Genomic DNA, 19,094 nt, shown 5'->3' with positions numbered 1-19,094 from the left:
AGTTTATGCACAGATTCAGGAGAGCTCTATTATTTATAAACAAGATGGCTCAACCACGGCATATTATAACAGGACAAAGACCACTGATCACATGGCTTTTTGGTTGTCTGTACTAGTCATAAAACCAGAGTTTATGAAAAGGTTCCACACAGATAACAACTGAAGGATTTGTCTTTTACAAAGACATAGAAGATTATGGTACTGCCTTCAATCTGATTGTTCTAATTTACAGCTGCCATGATCCTTTCATTGGGGGTAATTTTCTCATCCTCATTCTATTGATAGTTTACATCAGAACTGCATCAGGTTTTTAAGAGTCAAATAAGATGGTGCCACAAACAAGATAAGTGAACTCATTTTAGAAATTTGCCTTGGGAAAACACGAAGTATTATAATTTCAAAACTCAACAAAGCTATTTTGGTAAGAGGTGGGGACTACAGTTTCTTTGGCCCATCGGGGATAAATAATGAATACATTATCCTATCCTATCCTATTCTTGAGGTCTATAGTGGGGGGATAAAGCTTTTCCACACTGGCAGAAATTTGCCTTAGAAATGGCAAGTCTGTCCATAGAAAGATTTACTTTCTGGCTGAAACAGTAAGTGGCACATTAGGAGTATTTCCTTAGAATAGAGACAATAAAAAAATTTACTCTTTTAAAAACTTTCTTAACTGCATGGCTTCTGCAATTCCTCTTTAGCTGCAAGGAAAAACTACCACAGATTAGAATCCTGTCAGTGTTACTAAACTAAACTTGGGTGTGCGTGGGAGATAACAAATGTAAAACTAGAAGAGTTAACCAACATTAAGAATGTCCACAATTGCTTAAGGTGACTTCATTTACCAGGTGAATGAAATGAAATGAGGTGGGACAGATTACGAAGGGAAATGAATTTTCTAGAAATAGCAGAATCAGACACTTGGGATGAAGAAGCATTTTTAGTGTTCTGGAACATAAAACCAATTAATCAATGTCCTTTTTTTCCACTAAGCATATTTTCACTAATTGAAAGCAATACTCCATTAAGGAATATTTTATTGATGTATATGAGTCTGGACATAGAGCAAAAGACCCTCCAACCCTTCCCCAGCCCTCAGAAAGATCTCCATAATTTTGAATCGGTCTTCATTACTGTCTTCATTTATGATTGTCCCAAGGCAGAGTTGAAGCTCACAATAACTGCCAGTTGAATCCAAATAACATCTGATTAGTTTCTTGGCTCCTAGCAATCTCTTCTATAATGCAATGCTGTTGCCACACCAAATGGAGCTTCCGATACCGCTCACGAGATAAATGAAGAGGGTTGCCTCTCCTTCAAAGAAAATGAAACAAAACAATCAACATGTAAGTTCAAATCAAATAACTGCCACATCTTTATTGCCTAAATTAGTCCAAACTCTTGAGATGGTCTTAGAGCTGAGAAGAATCACCAGGACAGGGTTTTTTTTTTTTTTTTTTTTTTAAATAATAAATTTATTTTTTATTGGTGCAGGACAGGGTTTTAAAAGGGATATTCTCCCCTCACCTCTGGTCACCATGAACTTAATAGGTTACTTAGCTGATGAAGCAGAAAGTTACTCCTTAATTATTCAGAAAATAGGCAAAGTATATATCATGGGCATTATGAGACCCCATTTAAATGAACAGTGAGGTTTATAACATGAAGCAGCTATTTATTCTTTTTTGGGTAGTCTGATGGGGCTTTATGGCTTTTTGGCCTCATACAGTTTATTTAGCTTTCATTTCTGGTCTTTGTATAGTAGAGATTAAGTTTGAGGTGTAACTCTAAGCCCTCAAATTATATTCTGCTGCTCAGAAATATTCGCTTATTGTTTTTCTTACGACATAACAAATTTGCTAGTGATTAGCAGATATTTAAACAAAATGATTCCACATCAATTCTAAGGTTGTACAGTTTGTGACACTGTAGAGCAGCTAATCCAAAATGACTAACTGCTATTGCAATTACAGAGAACTGTGAAATTCTCATTCTGGAGGCACTCAAAGTGTCTCAGCTGGTTGAGTATTTTTTCTTTCTTTCTTTTTTTTTAATGGTTTATTTTTTAAAAAAGATTTTACTCATTTATTCATGAGAGAGAGAGAGAGAGAGAGAGAGAAAGAGAGACAGGCAGAGACACAGGCAGAGGGAGAAGCAGGCTCCATGCAGGGAGCCTGATGCGGGACTTGATCCTGGGTCTCCAGGATCATGCCCTGGACTCAAGGCAGCACTAATAAACTGCTGAGCCACCGGGCTGCCTTGGTTGAGTATTTTCAAATTGCCTAATTAAGTAAAAAATTCTGCTTCTTTGTACCTTTCTGAAACAACTCAAATTTCTTCTCCTCAGTCATTAACTAATTTCACCATTCAGCTATTTTCTACCTTAATCTAAAGACTTAAACCTTCTAAGTAATTCTGAAGATAGGTTGATTAAAAAAAACATAACATTCAAATATTAGGATGGCTGGTATTTTTAACTTTGGAGAAGTATTACCCTCACATTCTGGAGAAGAAGAAAGTTGTTCAAAATTACGTGCTACATTTATATGGTATCATATTTAATATTTTTAACTTGCACCTATTAAAAAATCTCTCTCAGTATTTAGCATTAAGTTTTTGTGTTAAAGAACTGTTGCCATGCATGTACAATAATGACTAAAATGAAAAATAAATAAACCAATCTTACTTCAGGCCAGGGTCTGTTTCTCCATATTCATCCAAGTAAGGGGCTGGATAGGCACAGCCTCTGGCTTTACCTTCAACCAGGACTACTCTGCATTCTCGGATTCTGAAGGACAAAACAACCAAAAGGAAATATTATTAAGTGCATATGTACAAATGATAGGCACTGCATCAAAATTAATCTAGAGAAAAGACATGCCAATATCTGTTGGGAATTCAGTAAGGGAGACAATAAATACAGACAAATAGATTAAATTGTGTTTTTTCTGAATAAAATAGAATGAACACTGCTATTTTTATTGAAGTTATGGGACAGGATCAATGGATTTAGGGAAATGGGGCCATTAATAGTGCCTGAATCTATTGAGAGGAAGGAAGCTGTCCTACTTGAGCCATAGGTACCCTGGAAAAATGATGGCTGGGCTTGTTTCTGTTGTTTCCTGACCTACAACCTGGAGTAGGGAAGGAGCAGAAGGACAGACCAACATCTCTTGTTCTAATAGCTTTGGGCCAGAAATAAGGTTAGGGAAGTGTCAAGCCATTTCTGGTTAGAACCAGTCTCCAACAGCGCAAATTATAAAGAACCACTGCCACTTTGAAGTTACCTGGGGTCCTTATAGATAGAAAGGAAGATATAAAAATACTGTTTGTGTGCATATGTACAAAAGGAATAAGTACGACAGAGTGATGTTACAAAATAAACAGTTGGAGTAGGCAGTGGGTTTATTTGTTGTAAATTTCCGAAAAGAAGAAAATAGGAAAAAAAAAAAGAAGAAGAAAATAGGTGTCTGAGTGTGGCCTCTATGAATTTATTCCCATTGTTCCAACAGATGCCAACAAGCAGTAATTATATATTTCATAGTTAGTGAGATATTTGGGCTTACATAAACAGAAACTACATTACATGGGGAGATTGGAAAGATAAAGCACACATAACCACTTTGAATTTTCTCTCAGGGAACTTCTAATCTTCTTTCCTAAGCATGAAGTAACTATTGTCTACCTCTCAGTCTTTCGCTAAGAGACCAAAGAAAACAATGGTTGCCTGACAGAGGAAATGAAGAAAATGAAAATATTCAAAGGACAACTTTGTATAGGTGCTTTTTAAAAATAGAAGTGTTAGGACTCTGATTCCTCTCACTACATCTGAGTGTTCTACAATACCAGAGTAATCAATACAAAGTCGATCATCCTTAAAATATGCCACAAATAATTAAAATGTCAACAGAGTCCCTTTTTAAAACAAAAATTATTCTGCAGTATCTTCTCAAATGCAATTTCATGTGAATAAAAAGTCTATACTCTTAACTTCTGGCAGACCATTTCTTTTTTTTTTTTTGGCAGACCATTTCTTATCAACACACTGTCCTACCATAATAGCCTCCAGATTGGATTCAGATTCTGTAAGTTCATTATGAAGCTTCCAGAACACTCACTACTCACTTAAGGAAAATGCAGACTCCAGCTCCACAGTGAAGTGCATGAAAAATGCAAGCTCCGACCTCTTCCCCATTCACAATTTCTTGGCAGCAAATGTTCTGAGAACATAGTATAGCTCCACAGAAAAGACACAGAACAGGGTGCTTTCGCTCATCATCTGCAGACCGTGGGCACCTCAAAGGGTAAGAAAACATTCAGTATGGTGGAGAAACAATAAAAACATGATATATCCAGTTAGTGATGAATTGTGTTCATCACTGGCTGGCTGCTTTGCAGCAAAGAATGCTTTTAAAACACAAGAAAACAGGGATCCCTGGGTGGCGCAGTGGTTTAGCGCCTGCCTTTGGCCCAGGGCGTGATCCTAGAGACCCGGGATCGAATCCCATGTCGGGCTCCCGGTGCATGGAGCCTGCTTCTCCCTCTGCCTATGTCTCTGCCTCTCTCTCTCTCTGTGTGTGACTATCATAAATAAATAGAAATAAAAAAAAAACTTAAAAAACCCCACAAGAAAACATGTATACATACATAATTTATTTAGAGAGGGAGAGAAGAGGGGGAAAGGGGGGGAAGGGCAGAGGGAGAGGGAGAGGGAGAATCCTACGTAGGCTCCACACTCAGCGAGGAGCCTAACACAGGGCTCAATCTCACAACCTGGGATCAGCTGAAATCAAGAGACAGATGCTTAATGGATTGAGCCACCTAGGTATCCCAAAACAAGAAAACATTTAATTAGATGATTCTTCTTTAATAAGGACTTAGAAAAACTCCTGATTAATCCACAGGAAGAAAATTTATTATTAAATATACAGTGTCTGGGCAGCCTGGGTGGCACAGCAGTTTAGCACTGCCTTCAGCCCAGAGCCTGATCCTGGAGACCCAGGATCAAGTCCCACGTTGGGCTTCTGGCATGGAGCCTGCTTCTCCCTCTGCCTATGTCTCTGCCTTTCTCTCTCTCTCTCTCTCTCTCATGAATAAATAAATAAAATCTTTAAAATCAATGAATATACAGTGTCCTGATAATTCCCATAGTTTGGTAATTAAATATGCCTTGAGATTGAGATACATTTATAGAATCCAGTCTTCATCTGACATGACCCTCCTATAGTCCTCCTATAGTCAACTCCCTCCTCTGGATTGGCTTAGTTAAGCTTATGTCCTCAATATTAGAGGAATATGATCTTGCTAGGTGTATAATTTCTTTTTTTTAAAATCACAATGTGGGTTCAGACACATTTCTTGTCTATTTTGTTGAAGTACCGAAATCTTTAGGGTTCAAATGAGAGACTGTAGTCTTGAGAGTTAATGCACCCTCCATCTGGGAAACAAAACAAGTTTTTAGGAAGGAAAAAGTGACAGAGCTGACTTGCTTGAACTAAGTAGTACACTGAGATCTACCATTTTACGTAATAGCCTGCTAGAGTCTTGTTATGATGCCCCTCAAGAGGGATATCACTCTCTGAATTAAAGTGATAATGGCTATCTTTAAAAAATAAAGCTTTCTATACTCCTATCTCTGCCTTATAATGGAGATACTAGAAACATCAAGAATTCTTTTATTTGGGCAGTGAAAAATAAATGCAACCACTAAGTTGAGATCCACTGAGGCTTACAATAGGGTCAGAATAAAAAGCACCAAAAGAATCTCCAGCTCCAATAAGGAATTAACAGTTTATTCTCTGATCTCTCATTTCTCAGGTAAGATAAGATGACCACTACTGTCTACACAGGAGCAGACAGACTCTGTGCATAGGTATTCCACTCCTGTCTCCTGGAGATGAGGAGACTATTCTCACTTCCAGGGGGAAGAATATAATTATAGCTCTTTTTGGATAAAGCCATTACCTTTCACCTGTAGTGCAGGATGGCTGAGTCCTAGTCACTAGCATCCTATAAAGGAAAATAGAGGTGACACTTCAAGAATAGTAACTGGGCAGCTCACCCTCCTACAGTAGAAATGGCTCTGTTAATGGAAACTGGTGGTGACAATAAAACTGGAAGAGATGATAAGATTTATTTTCATTTTACTTGAAACCAGTAAGTAGTAGTATCATCCAGGGGGAATCTTCACTGTGATTAATGACTAACACTCCTCTAAGACCCTCCTAAAAGCCAAAGAGTGATATTCTTTAATGCTGGGAAGATAACACCTATTCACTGGGATTCTGTGATAGCAATACAGCCCTAAGGTTAGGAGAATCACTAAACTTAGAGCTGGATGCAATCTCTGAAATCATCTAGCTAATATTTTAAGGGCTGGGAGGTAAATGACTCAACCATTTTTTAGGTAACTGAACTTAATCTGCATGGGACAAACAGCAAGGGAACTAACACTACGATCAATTTTATCTAGTAATAGAGGCTGGCATATGGCTGCCCAAGCCCCTTGTGGGCCAGCTAAACTCTCTGGCTTCAGGGCTCAAAGCAATGGTCATAACTGAATAGGAGAATTTCCTTAGTCATTCTTGTAGGGCAGGACAGTGATTCTCAGAGTGGGCCATATAGGGGTTCTTCATCAAACCTTCAAAATGATAAAATTCCTTTCTTTACTCCTTCAAATGATAGCAAGTTATTTAACATATGACTGAGGACTTCAATAGTCTTTTGTAGGCCACAGCAATTCATTAGAATTACTAACTGGTATCCTTAAAATTTAAGAGTTATTTGTGTTTTCTGAGAGCTCTAATTAATTTAAATTTATTAAGAACTTTGGCTGCTGCACAAAGATTACTTAATATTACAAAACTCCCAACTGAGCTTTGGAATTCCTGCAATTTTGGAAAAAGATGCTGTATTATCAGCACATCATCAATAAAGTCTTGAATAGGCTTTGATTTCAGATTGCTGAGATTCTTGCCTTTTAATTACAAGTTACGCTAATTTCATGTCATCATCGTTAATCTGATTTACTTTGGGTGGTGGTGTTGATGCCCTGAGTGTCAAAGGATACATAACTGCATCAGGAGTAATTGTGACCTATTATTTTTAAGATATGATGCATTGTGATTCAAATATGAAATATTCACAGACCAATGCTGAGGCAGATATAAATATAATTCCTCCATTCAGGGGCATTATATTGGTGGTGTGTAGCTCATGAATTTATGTTATTTGAGTAACTTACATCATATGATAGCAAGGTAAGTATAAACTGTTAACTTTACAGAGCATTATTTTATCATATAGAATCATGGGCTTAATTAAGCTCACGTTCTTTTCTTACAAAAGTAACTAATAGGTAATTCATACACGGTATTAGTAATGAGTATAATGTAACTTGTTTATTTTACTTCTCGCCAGTCTTTATCATCCAGATTTTTTAAAATTTGAAAGTAATCACTGAAAGGGAAGAGGAAGATAAAGTCTGAGAAACACTGCTTTAGTAGTGTTTAATCTGATCAAGGTAAGGGGTGAACGCACTACCAAAAAAGGCTAGAGAGGTGTATTCCTCTTTCTAGTATCCAGGCTTAAACCTGAGCCACAATGCTATTTTTACTGTTCTGATGGGCTTCCATATAAGATTTTCCTTGGGGAAAAAAAGGGTCTTTCAATGTTATTTCAGTGAGGATGTGGTCATCGCACTGTATAGTGCTTAAAGACACATGTATAGACGATATTTCTAAGAGAACTACTTGTTTATGAAGTTGGGAACAGTGTTATTTCAGTGGATGGATGTACTAACCACACTTCTACATGTAAAATACTGTTTAAAGATACATGAATAAATGATTATTCTTAGAGTGCTTAAAAAAAGGCTTCTGTAGCTTTAAAAAATAATTGGGAGATATCATTGAAGATGATAAAGTAAGGAGCTCCAGGAATTGGTTCCTCTACCAATACAACTGTTGTTCAGGCAAGAACGGTCTGAAGCAACTGTTTTGGAACTTAGAATCATGGTGAACACTTGCAGCATCCAGAGGGATGCTTAACAAAGAAAGAGGTTGGTAAATTTCAGTGAATTTTGTTTTTTTTGTGTGTGTGTGTAGTGGCTACCACCCCCAGTCCCCAGCCCTATAGCAGGTAGCTATGGGGGTTGCTGCCCATAATTCTGGTGTGGCTTGCTGGTACCAGGATGGGTAATAGAGAAACTGTCAAAAATCAGGGTTGTGTGTTTAGTTCTGCCTGGCAGCTCACTGAGGGGATGACACAGAGACTGGCCATTGTTTCAACCCCTATGGGCTGAATTGACTTTCTTGGCAGTGATGGTAGAGGGAATTTAAAGAGACACATATTTATATTTTTTTCTTCTCTTTTCTTACTGGATCAAGAAATTTAAGGAAATCTCTGTCAGTTCATTGGCTAACTGTAGAGATGAAGGACAGAGACTTCAGTGAACAGTAAGGAATAAAATTTTTGCAAAAAAAAAGCAGTTTGGAAAAGTCACTGAACAAATAGACACCTGGCAGCCTTTATCAAGCAACAGTGGCAATTCTTGGGGAGGGGGAATCTGATTTCTAGAGCTACTACATTGCAATATTCAAAATGTCCAATTCTCAACCAAACTCACAAAACTTACAAAGAAACAGAAAAGTATGGCTTTTAAAGGATAGTTATGGGCTATGAATAGGCATTCATAGGAAAAAAAGAAACTGACAGAAAACATCTGTAAGCCCAGACATGACACTTAATAATAAACAAATACTTTAATGAACGCCCCCCCCCCTTTTAAAAAAATTTTATTTATTTGAGAGTGAGGGAGTGGAGTGAGTGAGAGTCAGAGATTGAGTGGGGGTACGGGTAGGAGCAGAGGAGGAGGGACGGGGGAAAAGTGGGCTCTCCACTGAGCAGGGAGCTTGATGTGGGGCTTGATCCCATGACTCTGAGCCAAAGGCAGATGTTTAACTGACTCAGCCACCCTGGCACTCTTTATGTTTTGTTTTTTAAAAGATTTTATTTATTTATTTGACAGAGAATGAGCAAGCAAGAGAGAGTGAATAAGAGTGCACAAGCAGGAGGCGCGGGAGAGGAAGAAATAGGCTCCTCACCGAGGATATGGGACTCAGTGATATGGGACTCTGGGATCATGACCTGAATTGAAGGCTCAACCACTGAGCCACCCAGGTGCTCTGCAGGTGCCCCTTTAAATGAACTCTTAAGTAAGTTCAAAGAGCTGAAGAAAACCAGTGACAAAGAACTAACAGAAAAGAGGAAAACACACGAAAAAGTAGAAAATATTAGCAAAGAGAAATTATAAAAAAGAAACAAATAGAAAAGTATGCAGCTAAAATAAACTTACTAGAGGAGTTCAACAGCATATTGGAGGGCATAAGAATCACTGTATTTTAAGGCAGGGTAACTGAAATTACTAAGTAGAGGAGCAGAAAGAAATAAGAAAGAACAAAAAATAACAAAGGGATTTATAAGACACCATCAAGCATACCTACCACATACACATTATGAGAGTCCTAGAAAGACAAGCCAGCAAGAAAAATGTTTTGAAGAAATAATGGCCCAAACTTCCCAAATTTGTTGAAAGACATGAATTTACACAACAAGAATGAAACTGAACTACAAATAGGATAAATTCAAAGAGAATCACCTGGAGATATGTTATGATCGAACTGTCAAAAGTCAGGAACAAAGAAAGAAGCTTGAAAGTAGCCAGAGAAGCAACTCATCACATACAAGGGATCCTCAATAAAATTAACAGCTGATTTCTCATTAAAAAACCATGGAGGCTAAAAGGTAGTAGAATATAGTTACTGTCCTCCAGGAAAAAAAGCTGTCATTTAAGAATTCTATTATCTGCCAAAACTATCCTTTAAAAATAAAGGAGAAATTAAGACATTCCCAGATAAACAAATACTAGGTAGTTCATTGCTAGTAAGGCTGTCTTACAAGAGGTGATAAAGGGATTCCTTCAAGGTGAAACAAAGGAACACCAATGGTAACTTGAAGCCATGTAAAAAAACACAAGTAACTTGTGAAGCTAACTACACATGTAAGTTATAAAAGCTAGTGTTAAAAAAAAAAAAAAACCTAGTGTTATTATAATTTTGGATGCATAACTCCTTTTTTGGCTTATTATATTATTTAAAACACAAATGAACAAAAGAATCGTTATAAATCTACACTGACAAGCACACGATGTATAAAAATGTAATCTGTGATTTTAGCAACATAAAGAGGGGAGAAAAAAATTAGAAACTAACAGTTAATGTATGCAATTGAAACAAAGTTGTTTTCTTTCTTTCTTTTTCTTTTTTTTAAGATTTAGAGAGACAGAGAGAGAGAGAGAGAGAGAGAGAGAGAGGCAGAGACACAGGTGGAGGGGAGAAGCAGGCTCCTTGATCCTGGGTCCCGGGATCATGCCCTGAGACAAAGGCAGATGCTCAACCACTGAGTCACCAGGCATCCTGAAACTAAGCTGTTTTCAAGTCAAACTAAATTTAAGATGTTAATTGTAATCCCTACAGATACCCAGCTAAGTTGTAGGGTATAGGAGGAACATGCAAAAATCAACTGTGTTTCAACATACCAGCAATGGAATAGTCCAAAAAGGAAATTAAGAAAATAATTTTATTTAGAATAGCATCCAAAAGAGTAAAACACCTAGGAATAAATTTTAACTAAGGAGGGAAATACTTGTACCCTGGAAACTATAAAACACTGCAGAAAGAAATTAAAGAAGGCCTAAATATGGGAAGGCATCCATGCTCATGGACTGAAAGACTTCACGTTTATTTTGTTTTGTTTTTTAAAGATTTTATTTATTTATTTGGGAGTGAGTGAGATAACAAGGGGGAGGGGGAGGGGAGAGGCAGAGGAAGAGGGAGAAGCAGATCCCGTGCTGATTATAGAGCCAGATGCAGGGCTTAATCTCAGTACCATGGGATCAAGGGGTCATGACTGAGCTAAGGCAGAAGCTTAACTGACCAAGCCACCCAGGCGCCCCCTGGAAGACTGTTATTAAGATGGCAATACTCCCTAAAGCAATCTATAGATCAACTCAATCTCTATTAAAATTCCAGTTGCCTTGGGGCACCTGGGTGGCTCACTGGTTGAGCATCTGCCTTTGGCTCAGGGCATGAGCCTGGGATAAGTCCTACATTGGGCTCCCTGCAGAGAGCCTGTTTTCCCTCTGCCTCTGTTTCTGCCTCTCTCTCTGTCTCTCATGAATAAATAAAATCTTTAAAAATAAAATAAAATAGGGATCCCTGGGTGGCGCAGCGGTTTGGCGCCTGCCTTTGGCCCAGGGCGCGATCCTGGAGACCCTGGATCGAATCCCATGTCGGGCTCCTGGTGCATGGAGCCTGCTTCTCCCTCTGCCTATGTCTCTGCCTCTCTCTCTCTCTGTGTGACTATCATAAATAAATAAAAATTAAAAAAAATATGAAAACACAACCTATAGAATGGGAGAAAATATTTGCAAATTAAAAACCTGATAAGGGCAATTAAAAAATAAATGAAGAGACGCGGGGATGCGGCGGGCGGCGGCCGAGCGCGCGCTTGGGCGCCGCCAGTGACCGAGGCGGACCTCGGGGCCGCTCGGGCCGCTCGGGGCCCGCAGAAAACATTCAAATCATCCTGAAAATCTACGAATTCGGCCTGAGATTTAAGGAGAGACCAGCTGGAACGCTACAGTGAGAAGAGTTCGCGCTTCTATCAAGGTAGGAAGACGGGGAAAAAGAAATAAAGACACAAAAGGCCTCCAAGGGGGAGGGGCCCCGCGAGGAGCCGGGCTGAGGCCGGGGCGAGTGTCCCCAGGACAGGAGAGCCCCGTCCCGGAGGAGCAGGAGCTGCACCGACCTTCCCGCGGAAAGGCCTCCCGGGGAATTGGAGCAGGATCCCCAGAAAGGCGGGGATGCCCTCGGGCTCCCTGGGACAGTAACAGAGGAACTGCGCCCCGGGAGATGCACCGAGCTCCCTAAGGGCTGCAGCGCTCGGCGGGACCCGGAGCAGCTCGGAGGGGCTCCGGCGGCGGCTCCGCGGAGGGGGCTGCGGGGCTCCGGTAGCAGCTCAGCGGCGGCGGCTCGGGCGGAGGAAGAAGCTCCGCGGAGGGGGCGGCGCGGCTCCGGGAGCAGCTCAGAGGCGGCGGCTCGGGCGGAGGAAGAAGCTCCGCGCGGAGGGGGCGGCGCGGCTCTGGGAGCAGCTCGGAGGGGCTCGGGCGGCGGCTCCGCGGAGGGGGCTGCACCGCCGGGAGCGCGAATCCAACAGCGCAGGCCCCGGAGCACAGGGCGCCGGGACACAGCCCAGAATCCGGCCTCCCCCGAGACAGGCAGAGGCCGGGAGGGCCCAGGACAGCAAGGACGCTCCTCCCTGGAGCTGAGCAGATCAGCGGCCCCGCCCGGGAGCCCCCAGGCCCTGCAGACGGAGAGCCCCGGAGCTACTGCGGGAGCTGACTCCAGGGTCCCAGAGCTGCCCCCGCCACTGTGGCTTCCTCCCGGGGCCTCACGGGGTGAACATCCCCCACTGAGCCCTGCACCAGGCAGGGGCAGAGCAGCTCCCCCAAGTGCTAACACCTGATTATCAGCACAGCAGGCCCCTCCCCCAGAAGACCAAGGAGACGGACCAGTTCCAAGGGAAGACAAGGGACTTAAAGTATACAGAATCGGAAGATACTCCCCCCGTGGTTTTTTTTTTTTTTTTTTTGTGCTTTTTTTTCTTTCTTTCTTCTTGATTTCTGATTGCTTCCCCCACCCCACCCCCTTTTTCTTTTTTCTCCTTACTTTTTCTTTCTTTTTCTTCTCTTTTTCCCCTTTTTTTTTCTTCTTTCTCTTTTTTCTTTTTCTCTTTTCTTTCCTTCTCTCTCTTTTTCTCCTTTTCCCAATACAACTTGTTTTTGGCCACTCTGCACTGAGCAAAATGACTAGAAGGAAAACCGCACCTCAAAAAAAAGAATCAGAAACAGCCCTCTCTCCCACAGAGTTACAAAATATGGATTACAATTCAATGTCAGAAAGCCAATTCAGAAGCACTATTTTACAGCTACTGGTGGCTCTAGAAAAAACCATAAAGGACTCAAGAGACTTCATGACTGCAGAATTTAGATCCAATCAGGCAGAAATTAAAAATCAATTAAATGAGATGCAATCCAAGCTAGAAGTCCTAAGACAAGGCTTGACGAGGTGGAAGAACGAGTGAGTGACATAGAAGACAAGTTGATGGCAAAGAGGGAAACTGAGGAAAAAAGAGACAGGCAATTAAAAGACCATGAGGATAGATTAAGGGAAATAAATGACAGCCTGAGGAAGAAAAACCTTCGTTTAATTGGGGTTCCCGAGGGCGCCGAAAGGGCCAGAGGGCCAGAATATGTATTTGAACAAATCCTAGCTGAAAACTTTCCTAATCTGGGAAGGGAAACAGGCATTCAGATCCAGGAAATAGAGAGATCCCCCCCTAAAATCAACAAAAACCGTTCAACACCTCGACATTTAATAGTGAAGCTTGCAAATTCCAAAGATAAGGAGAAGATCCTTAAAGCAGCAAGAGAAAAAAAGTCCCTGACTTTTATGGGGAGGAATATTAGGGTAACAGCAGACCTCTCCACAGAGACCTGGCAGGCCAGAAAGGGCTGGCAGGATATATTCAGGGTCCTAAATGAAAAGAACATGCAACCAAGAATACTTTATCCAGCAAGGCTTTCATTCAAAATGGAAGGAGAGATAAAGAGCTTACAAGACAGGCAGGAACTGAAAGAATATGTAACCTCCAAACCAGCTCTGCAAGAAATTTTAAGGGGGACTCTTAAAATTCCCCTTTAAGAAGAAGTTCAGTGGAACAATCCACAAAAACAAGGACTGAATAGATATGTTGACACTAAACTCATATTTATCAATAGTAACTCTGAACGTGAACGGGCTTAATGACCCCATCAAAAGGCACAGGGTTTCAGACTGGATAAAAAAGCAGGACCCATCTATTTGCTGTCTACAAGAGACTCATTTTAGACAGAAGGACACATACAACCTGAAAATAAAAGGTTGGAGAACCATTTACCATTCAAATGGTCCTCAAAAGAAAGCAGGGGTAGCCATCCTTATATCAGATAAATTAAAATTTACCCCGAAGACTATAGTGAGAGATGAAGAGGGACACTATCTCATACTCAAAGGATCTATCCAACAAGAGGACTTAACAATCCTCAATATATATGCCCCGAATGTGGGAGCTGCCAAATATTTAAACCAATTAATAACCAAAGTGAAGAAATACTTAGATAATAATACACTTATACTTGGTGACTTCAATCTAGCTCTTCCTATACTAGATAGATCTTCTAAGCACAACATATCCAAAGAAACGAGAGCTTTAAATGATACACTGGACCAGATGGATTTCACAGATATCTACAGAACTTTACATCCAAACTCAACTGAATACACATTCTTCTCAAGTGCACATGGAACTTTCTCCAGAATAGACCACATACTGGGTCACAAATCGGGTCTGAACCGACACCAAAAGATCGGGATAGTCCCCTGTATATTCTCAGACCATAATGCCTTGAAATTAGAACTTAATCACAACAAGAAGTTTGGAAGGACCACAAACACGTGGAGGTTAAGGACCATCCTGCTAAAAGATGAAAAGGTCAACCAGGAAATTAAGGAAGAATTGAGAAGATTCATGGAAACTAATGACAATGAAGATACAACCGTTCAAAATCTTTGGGACGCAGCAAAAGCAGTCCTGAGGGGGAAATACATCGCAATACAAGCATCCATTCAAAAACTGGAAAGAACTCAAATTCAAAAGCTCACCTTACACATAAAGGAACTAGAGAAAAAGCAACAAAAAGACCCCACCCCCAGCAGAAGAAGACAGTTAATCAAAATTCGAGCAGAACTCAATGATATCGAGACCAAAAGAACTGTGGAACAGATCAACAGAACCAGGAGTTGGTTCTTTGAAAGAATTAATAAGATAGATAAACCATTAGCCAACCTTATTAAAAAGAAGAGAGAGAAGACTCAAATTAATAAAATCATGAATGAGAAAGGAGAGATCACTACCAACACCAAGGAAATACAAACTATTCTAAAAACATATTATGAACAGCTGTACGCCAATAAATTAGGAAATCTAGAAGAAATGGATGCATTCCTGGAAAGCCACAAACTACCAAAACTGGAGCAGGAAGAAATAGAAAACCTGAACAGGCCAATAACCAGGGAGGAAATTGAAGCAGTCATCAAAAACCTCCCAAGACACAAGAGTCCAGGGCCAGATGGCTTCCCAGGGGAATTCTATCAAACGTTTAAAGAAGAAATCATACCTATTCTACTAAAGCTGTTTGGAAAGATAGAAAGAGATGGAGTACTTCCAAATTCGTTCTATGAGGCCAGCATCACCTTAATTCCGAAACCAGACAAAGACCCCACCAAAAAGGAGAATTACAGACCAATATCCTTGATGAACATGGATGCAAAAATTCTCAACAAGATACTAGCCAATAGGATCCAACAACACATTAAGAAAATTATTCACCATGACCAAGTAGGATTTATCTCCGGGACACAAGGCTGGTTCAACACTCGTAAAACCATCAATGTGATTCATCATATCAGCAAGAGAAAAACCAAGAACCATATGATCCTCTCATTAGATGCAGAGAAAGCATTTGACAAAATACAGCATCCATTCCTGATCAAAACACTTCAGAGTGTTGGGATAGAGGGAACTTTCCTCGACATCTTAAAAGCCATTTACGAAAAGCCCACAGCAAATATCATTCTCAATGGGGAAGCACTGGGAGCCTTTCCCCTAAGATCAGGAACAAGACAGGGATGTCCACTCTCACCACTGCTGTTCAACATAGTTCTGGAAGTCCTTGCCTCAGCAATCAGACAACAAAAAGACATTAAAGGCATTCAAATTGGCAAAGAAGAAGTCAAACTCTCCCTCTTCGCCGATGACATGATACTCTACACAGAAAACCCAAAAGACTCCACCCCAAGATTGCTAGAACTCATATAGCAATTTGGTAGCATGGCAGGATACAAAATCAATGCCCAGAAATCAATGGCATTTCTATACACTAACAATGAGACTGAAGAAAGAGAAATTAAGGAGTCAATCCCATTTACAACTGCACCCAAAAGCATAAGATACCTAGGAATAAACCTAACCAAAGAGGTGAAGGATCTATACCCTAAAAACTATAGAACACTTCTGAAAGAAATTGAGGAAGACACAAAGAGATGGAAAAATATTCCATGCTCATGGATTGGCAGAATTAATATTGTGAAAATGTCAATGTTACCGAGGGCAATTTACACGTTTAATGCAATCCCTATCAAAATACCATGGACTTTCTTCAGAGAGTTGGAACAAATTATTTTAAGATTTGTGTGGAATCAGAAAAGACCCCGAATAGCCAGGGGAATTTTAAAAAAGAAAACCATATCTGGGGGCATCACAATGCCAGATTTCAGGTTGTACTACAAAGCTGTGGTCATCAAGACAGTGTGGTACTGGCACAAAAACAGACACATAGATCAATGGAACAGAATAGAGAACCCAGAAGTGGACCCTGAAATGTATGGTCATCTAACATTCGATAAACGAGGAAAGACTATCCATTGGAAGAAAGACAGTCTCTTCAATAAATGGTGCTGGGAAAATTGGACATCCACATGCAGAAGAATGAAACTGGACCACTCTCTTTCACCATACACAAAGATAAACTCAAAATGGATGAGAGATCTAAATGTGAGACAAGAGTCCATCAAAATCATAGAAGAGAACACAGGCAACACCCTTTTTGAGCTCGGCCACAGTAACTTCTTGCAAGATACATCCACAAAGGCAAAAGAAACAAAGCAAAAATGAACTATTGGGACTTCATCAAGATAAGAAGCTTTTGCACAGCAAAGGATACAGTCAACAAAACTAAAAGACAACCTACAGAATGGGAGAAGATATTTGCAAATGACATATCAGATAAAGGGCTAGTTTCCAAAATCTATAAAGAACTTATTAAACTCAACACCAAAGAAACAAACAATCCAATCATGAAATGGGCAAAAGACATGAAGAGAAATCTCACAGAGGAAGACATGGACATGGCCAACATGCACATGAGAAAATGCTCTGCATCCCTTGCCATCAGGGAAATACAAATCAGAACCACAAAGCGATACCACCTCACACCAGTGAGAATGGGGAAAATTAACAAGGCAGGAAACAACAAATGTTGGAGAGGATGCGGAGAAAAGGGAACCCTCTTACAATGTTGGTGGGAATGTGAACTGGTGCAGCCACTCTGGAAAACTGTGTGGAGGTTCCTCAAAGAGTTAAAAATAGACCTGCCCTACGACCCAGCAATTGCACTGTTGGGGATTTACCCCAAAGATTCAGATGCAATGAAACGTCGGGACACCTGCACCCCGATGTTTCTATCAGCAATGGCCACAATAGCCAAACTGTGGAAGGAGCCTCGGTGTCCAACGAAAGATGAATGGATAAAGAAGCTGTGGTTTATGTATACAATGGAATATTACTCAGCCATTAGAAACGACAAATACCCACCATTTGCTTCAACGTGGATGGAACTGGAGGGTATTATGCTGAGTGAAGTAAGTCAATCGGAGAAGGACAAACAGTGTATGTTCTCATTCATTTGGGGAATATAAATAATAGTGAAAGGGAATATAAAGGAAGGGAGAAGAAATGTTGGGAAATATCAGGAAGGGAGACAGAACATAAAGACTCCTAACTTGGGGAAACGAACTAGGGGTGGTGGAAGGGGGGAGGAGGGCGGGTGTTGGAGGGGAATGGGTGACGGGCACTGAGGTGGACACTTGACGGGATGAGCACTGGGTGTTTTTCTGTATGTTGGTAAATTGAACACCAATAAAAATTAATTAAAAAACAACAACAACAACAACAACAACAAAAACAAAAAAAAATAAATGAAAATAAAAAATATAAAAATCTGGGATCCCTGGGTGGCTCAGTGGTTTGGCGCCTGCCTTTGGCCCAGGGTGTGATCCTGGGGTCCCAGGATCGAGTCCCATGTCGGGCTCCCTGCATGGAGCCTGCTTCTGCCTCTGCCTGTGTCTCTGCCTCTCTCTCTCTCTCTCTCTCATGAATAAATAAATAAAATCTTAAAAAAAAAAAAATCTGATAAGGGCTGCATATCCAGAATATATTGAAAGAGAACAGAAGAGGCCATCCCAAAATATGCCACCTTGGCATACTGATTATTTTGAATTTAAGTTACTTAAGAAACAGCAGGTGCAAAAAGTATACTCTGACCTTCTTTTGTTTTCCTAAAAGCAGGAAATAAATGTCCCATATGAAGGTATCCTCCCTGTACCAGAGGATAGAAAGTATCCTTAAATAGGGAATCAGAGGTAGGGAATTCAAGGTCAAGAAGGCTATATAAACAAACTCTCTTCTTCAATTTGGTACTCCAAGCCTTAAACCCCTCTGTTTTGTAAATCTTTACAAAAAATTGTTTGACTAAAAGGTATAAACTCAGTTACTTCTTTGAGTCTCATTATTTCTATGAGTTCCCATATATACAAAATTAAACTTTTCTCCTATTAATCTGTCCTATGTTAATTTAATTATTTGGCCAAACAACCTAGAGAGAAGAAAGGAAGAGTTTTCCTCTTCTTCAATATAAAGAACTCTTAGAACTCAACAACAAAACAGACAGTCCAATTCCAAGATGGGCAAAGGACTTGAACAGACATTTCTCCAAAGAACATAGATAAATGTCCAACAAGCATATGAAAAGATGTTCCAAAAAAAAAAAAAAAAAAAAAAAAAGAAAAGATGTTCCATATCAGTGGTCATTAAGAAAACATGTATCAAACCACACTGAGCTACTGTTTTATACCCACTAGGATGGCTTTAATTAAAAAAAAAAAAAGAAAATATCAAGTATTGACAAAGATGTAAAAAATAGGAGTTCTTTTACATTGCTGATGGGAATGCAAAATGGTACAATTATGGAAAAACAGTTTAGTGGTCACTCAAAGATTTAAGCATATAATTACCATAATGACACAGTAATTCTCTTA

The 19,094-nt window shown here is 40.1% G+C and overlaps 1 protein-coding gene across 3 annotated transcripts in view; it reads right to left on the bottom strand.

The window, feature by feature from the left end:
* Positions 1–1,020: 1,020 nt before the first annotated feature.
* Positions 1,021–19,094, bottom strand: part of UBR1 (ubiquitin protein ligase E3 component n-recognin 1) — a 146,665-nt gene continuing 128,591 nt past the window's right edge. For all 3 annotated transcript variants that reach the window (XM_041742563.1, XM_041742565.1, XM_041742566.1), the window contains 3 exons: positions 4,126–4,296; positions 2,687–2,788; positions 1,021–1,314 (listed from right to left, as the gene is read on the bottom strand). In XM_041742563.1, the coding sequence (XP_041598497.1) occupies positions 1,173–1,314; positions 2,687–2,788; positions 4,126–4,296 (415 nt within the window). In that variant the 3' untranslated portion in view covers positions 1,021–1,172. The remainder of the gene's footprint in view (positions 1,315–2,686; positions 2,789–4,125; positions 4,297–19,094) is intronic.

The sequence above is a fragment of the Vulpes lagopus genome, chromosome 2, assembly GCF_018345385.1.
Source record: "Vulpes lagopus strain Blue_001 chromosome 2, ASM1834538v1, whole genome shotgun sequence".
NCBI classification, from domain to species: domain Eukaryota; kingdom Metazoa; phylum Chordata; class Mammalia; order Carnivora; family Canidae; genus Vulpes; species Vulpes lagopus.
Note: the sequence above shows the minus strand (reverse complement) of the source record. Positions and strands in the feature narration are given on the sequence as shown.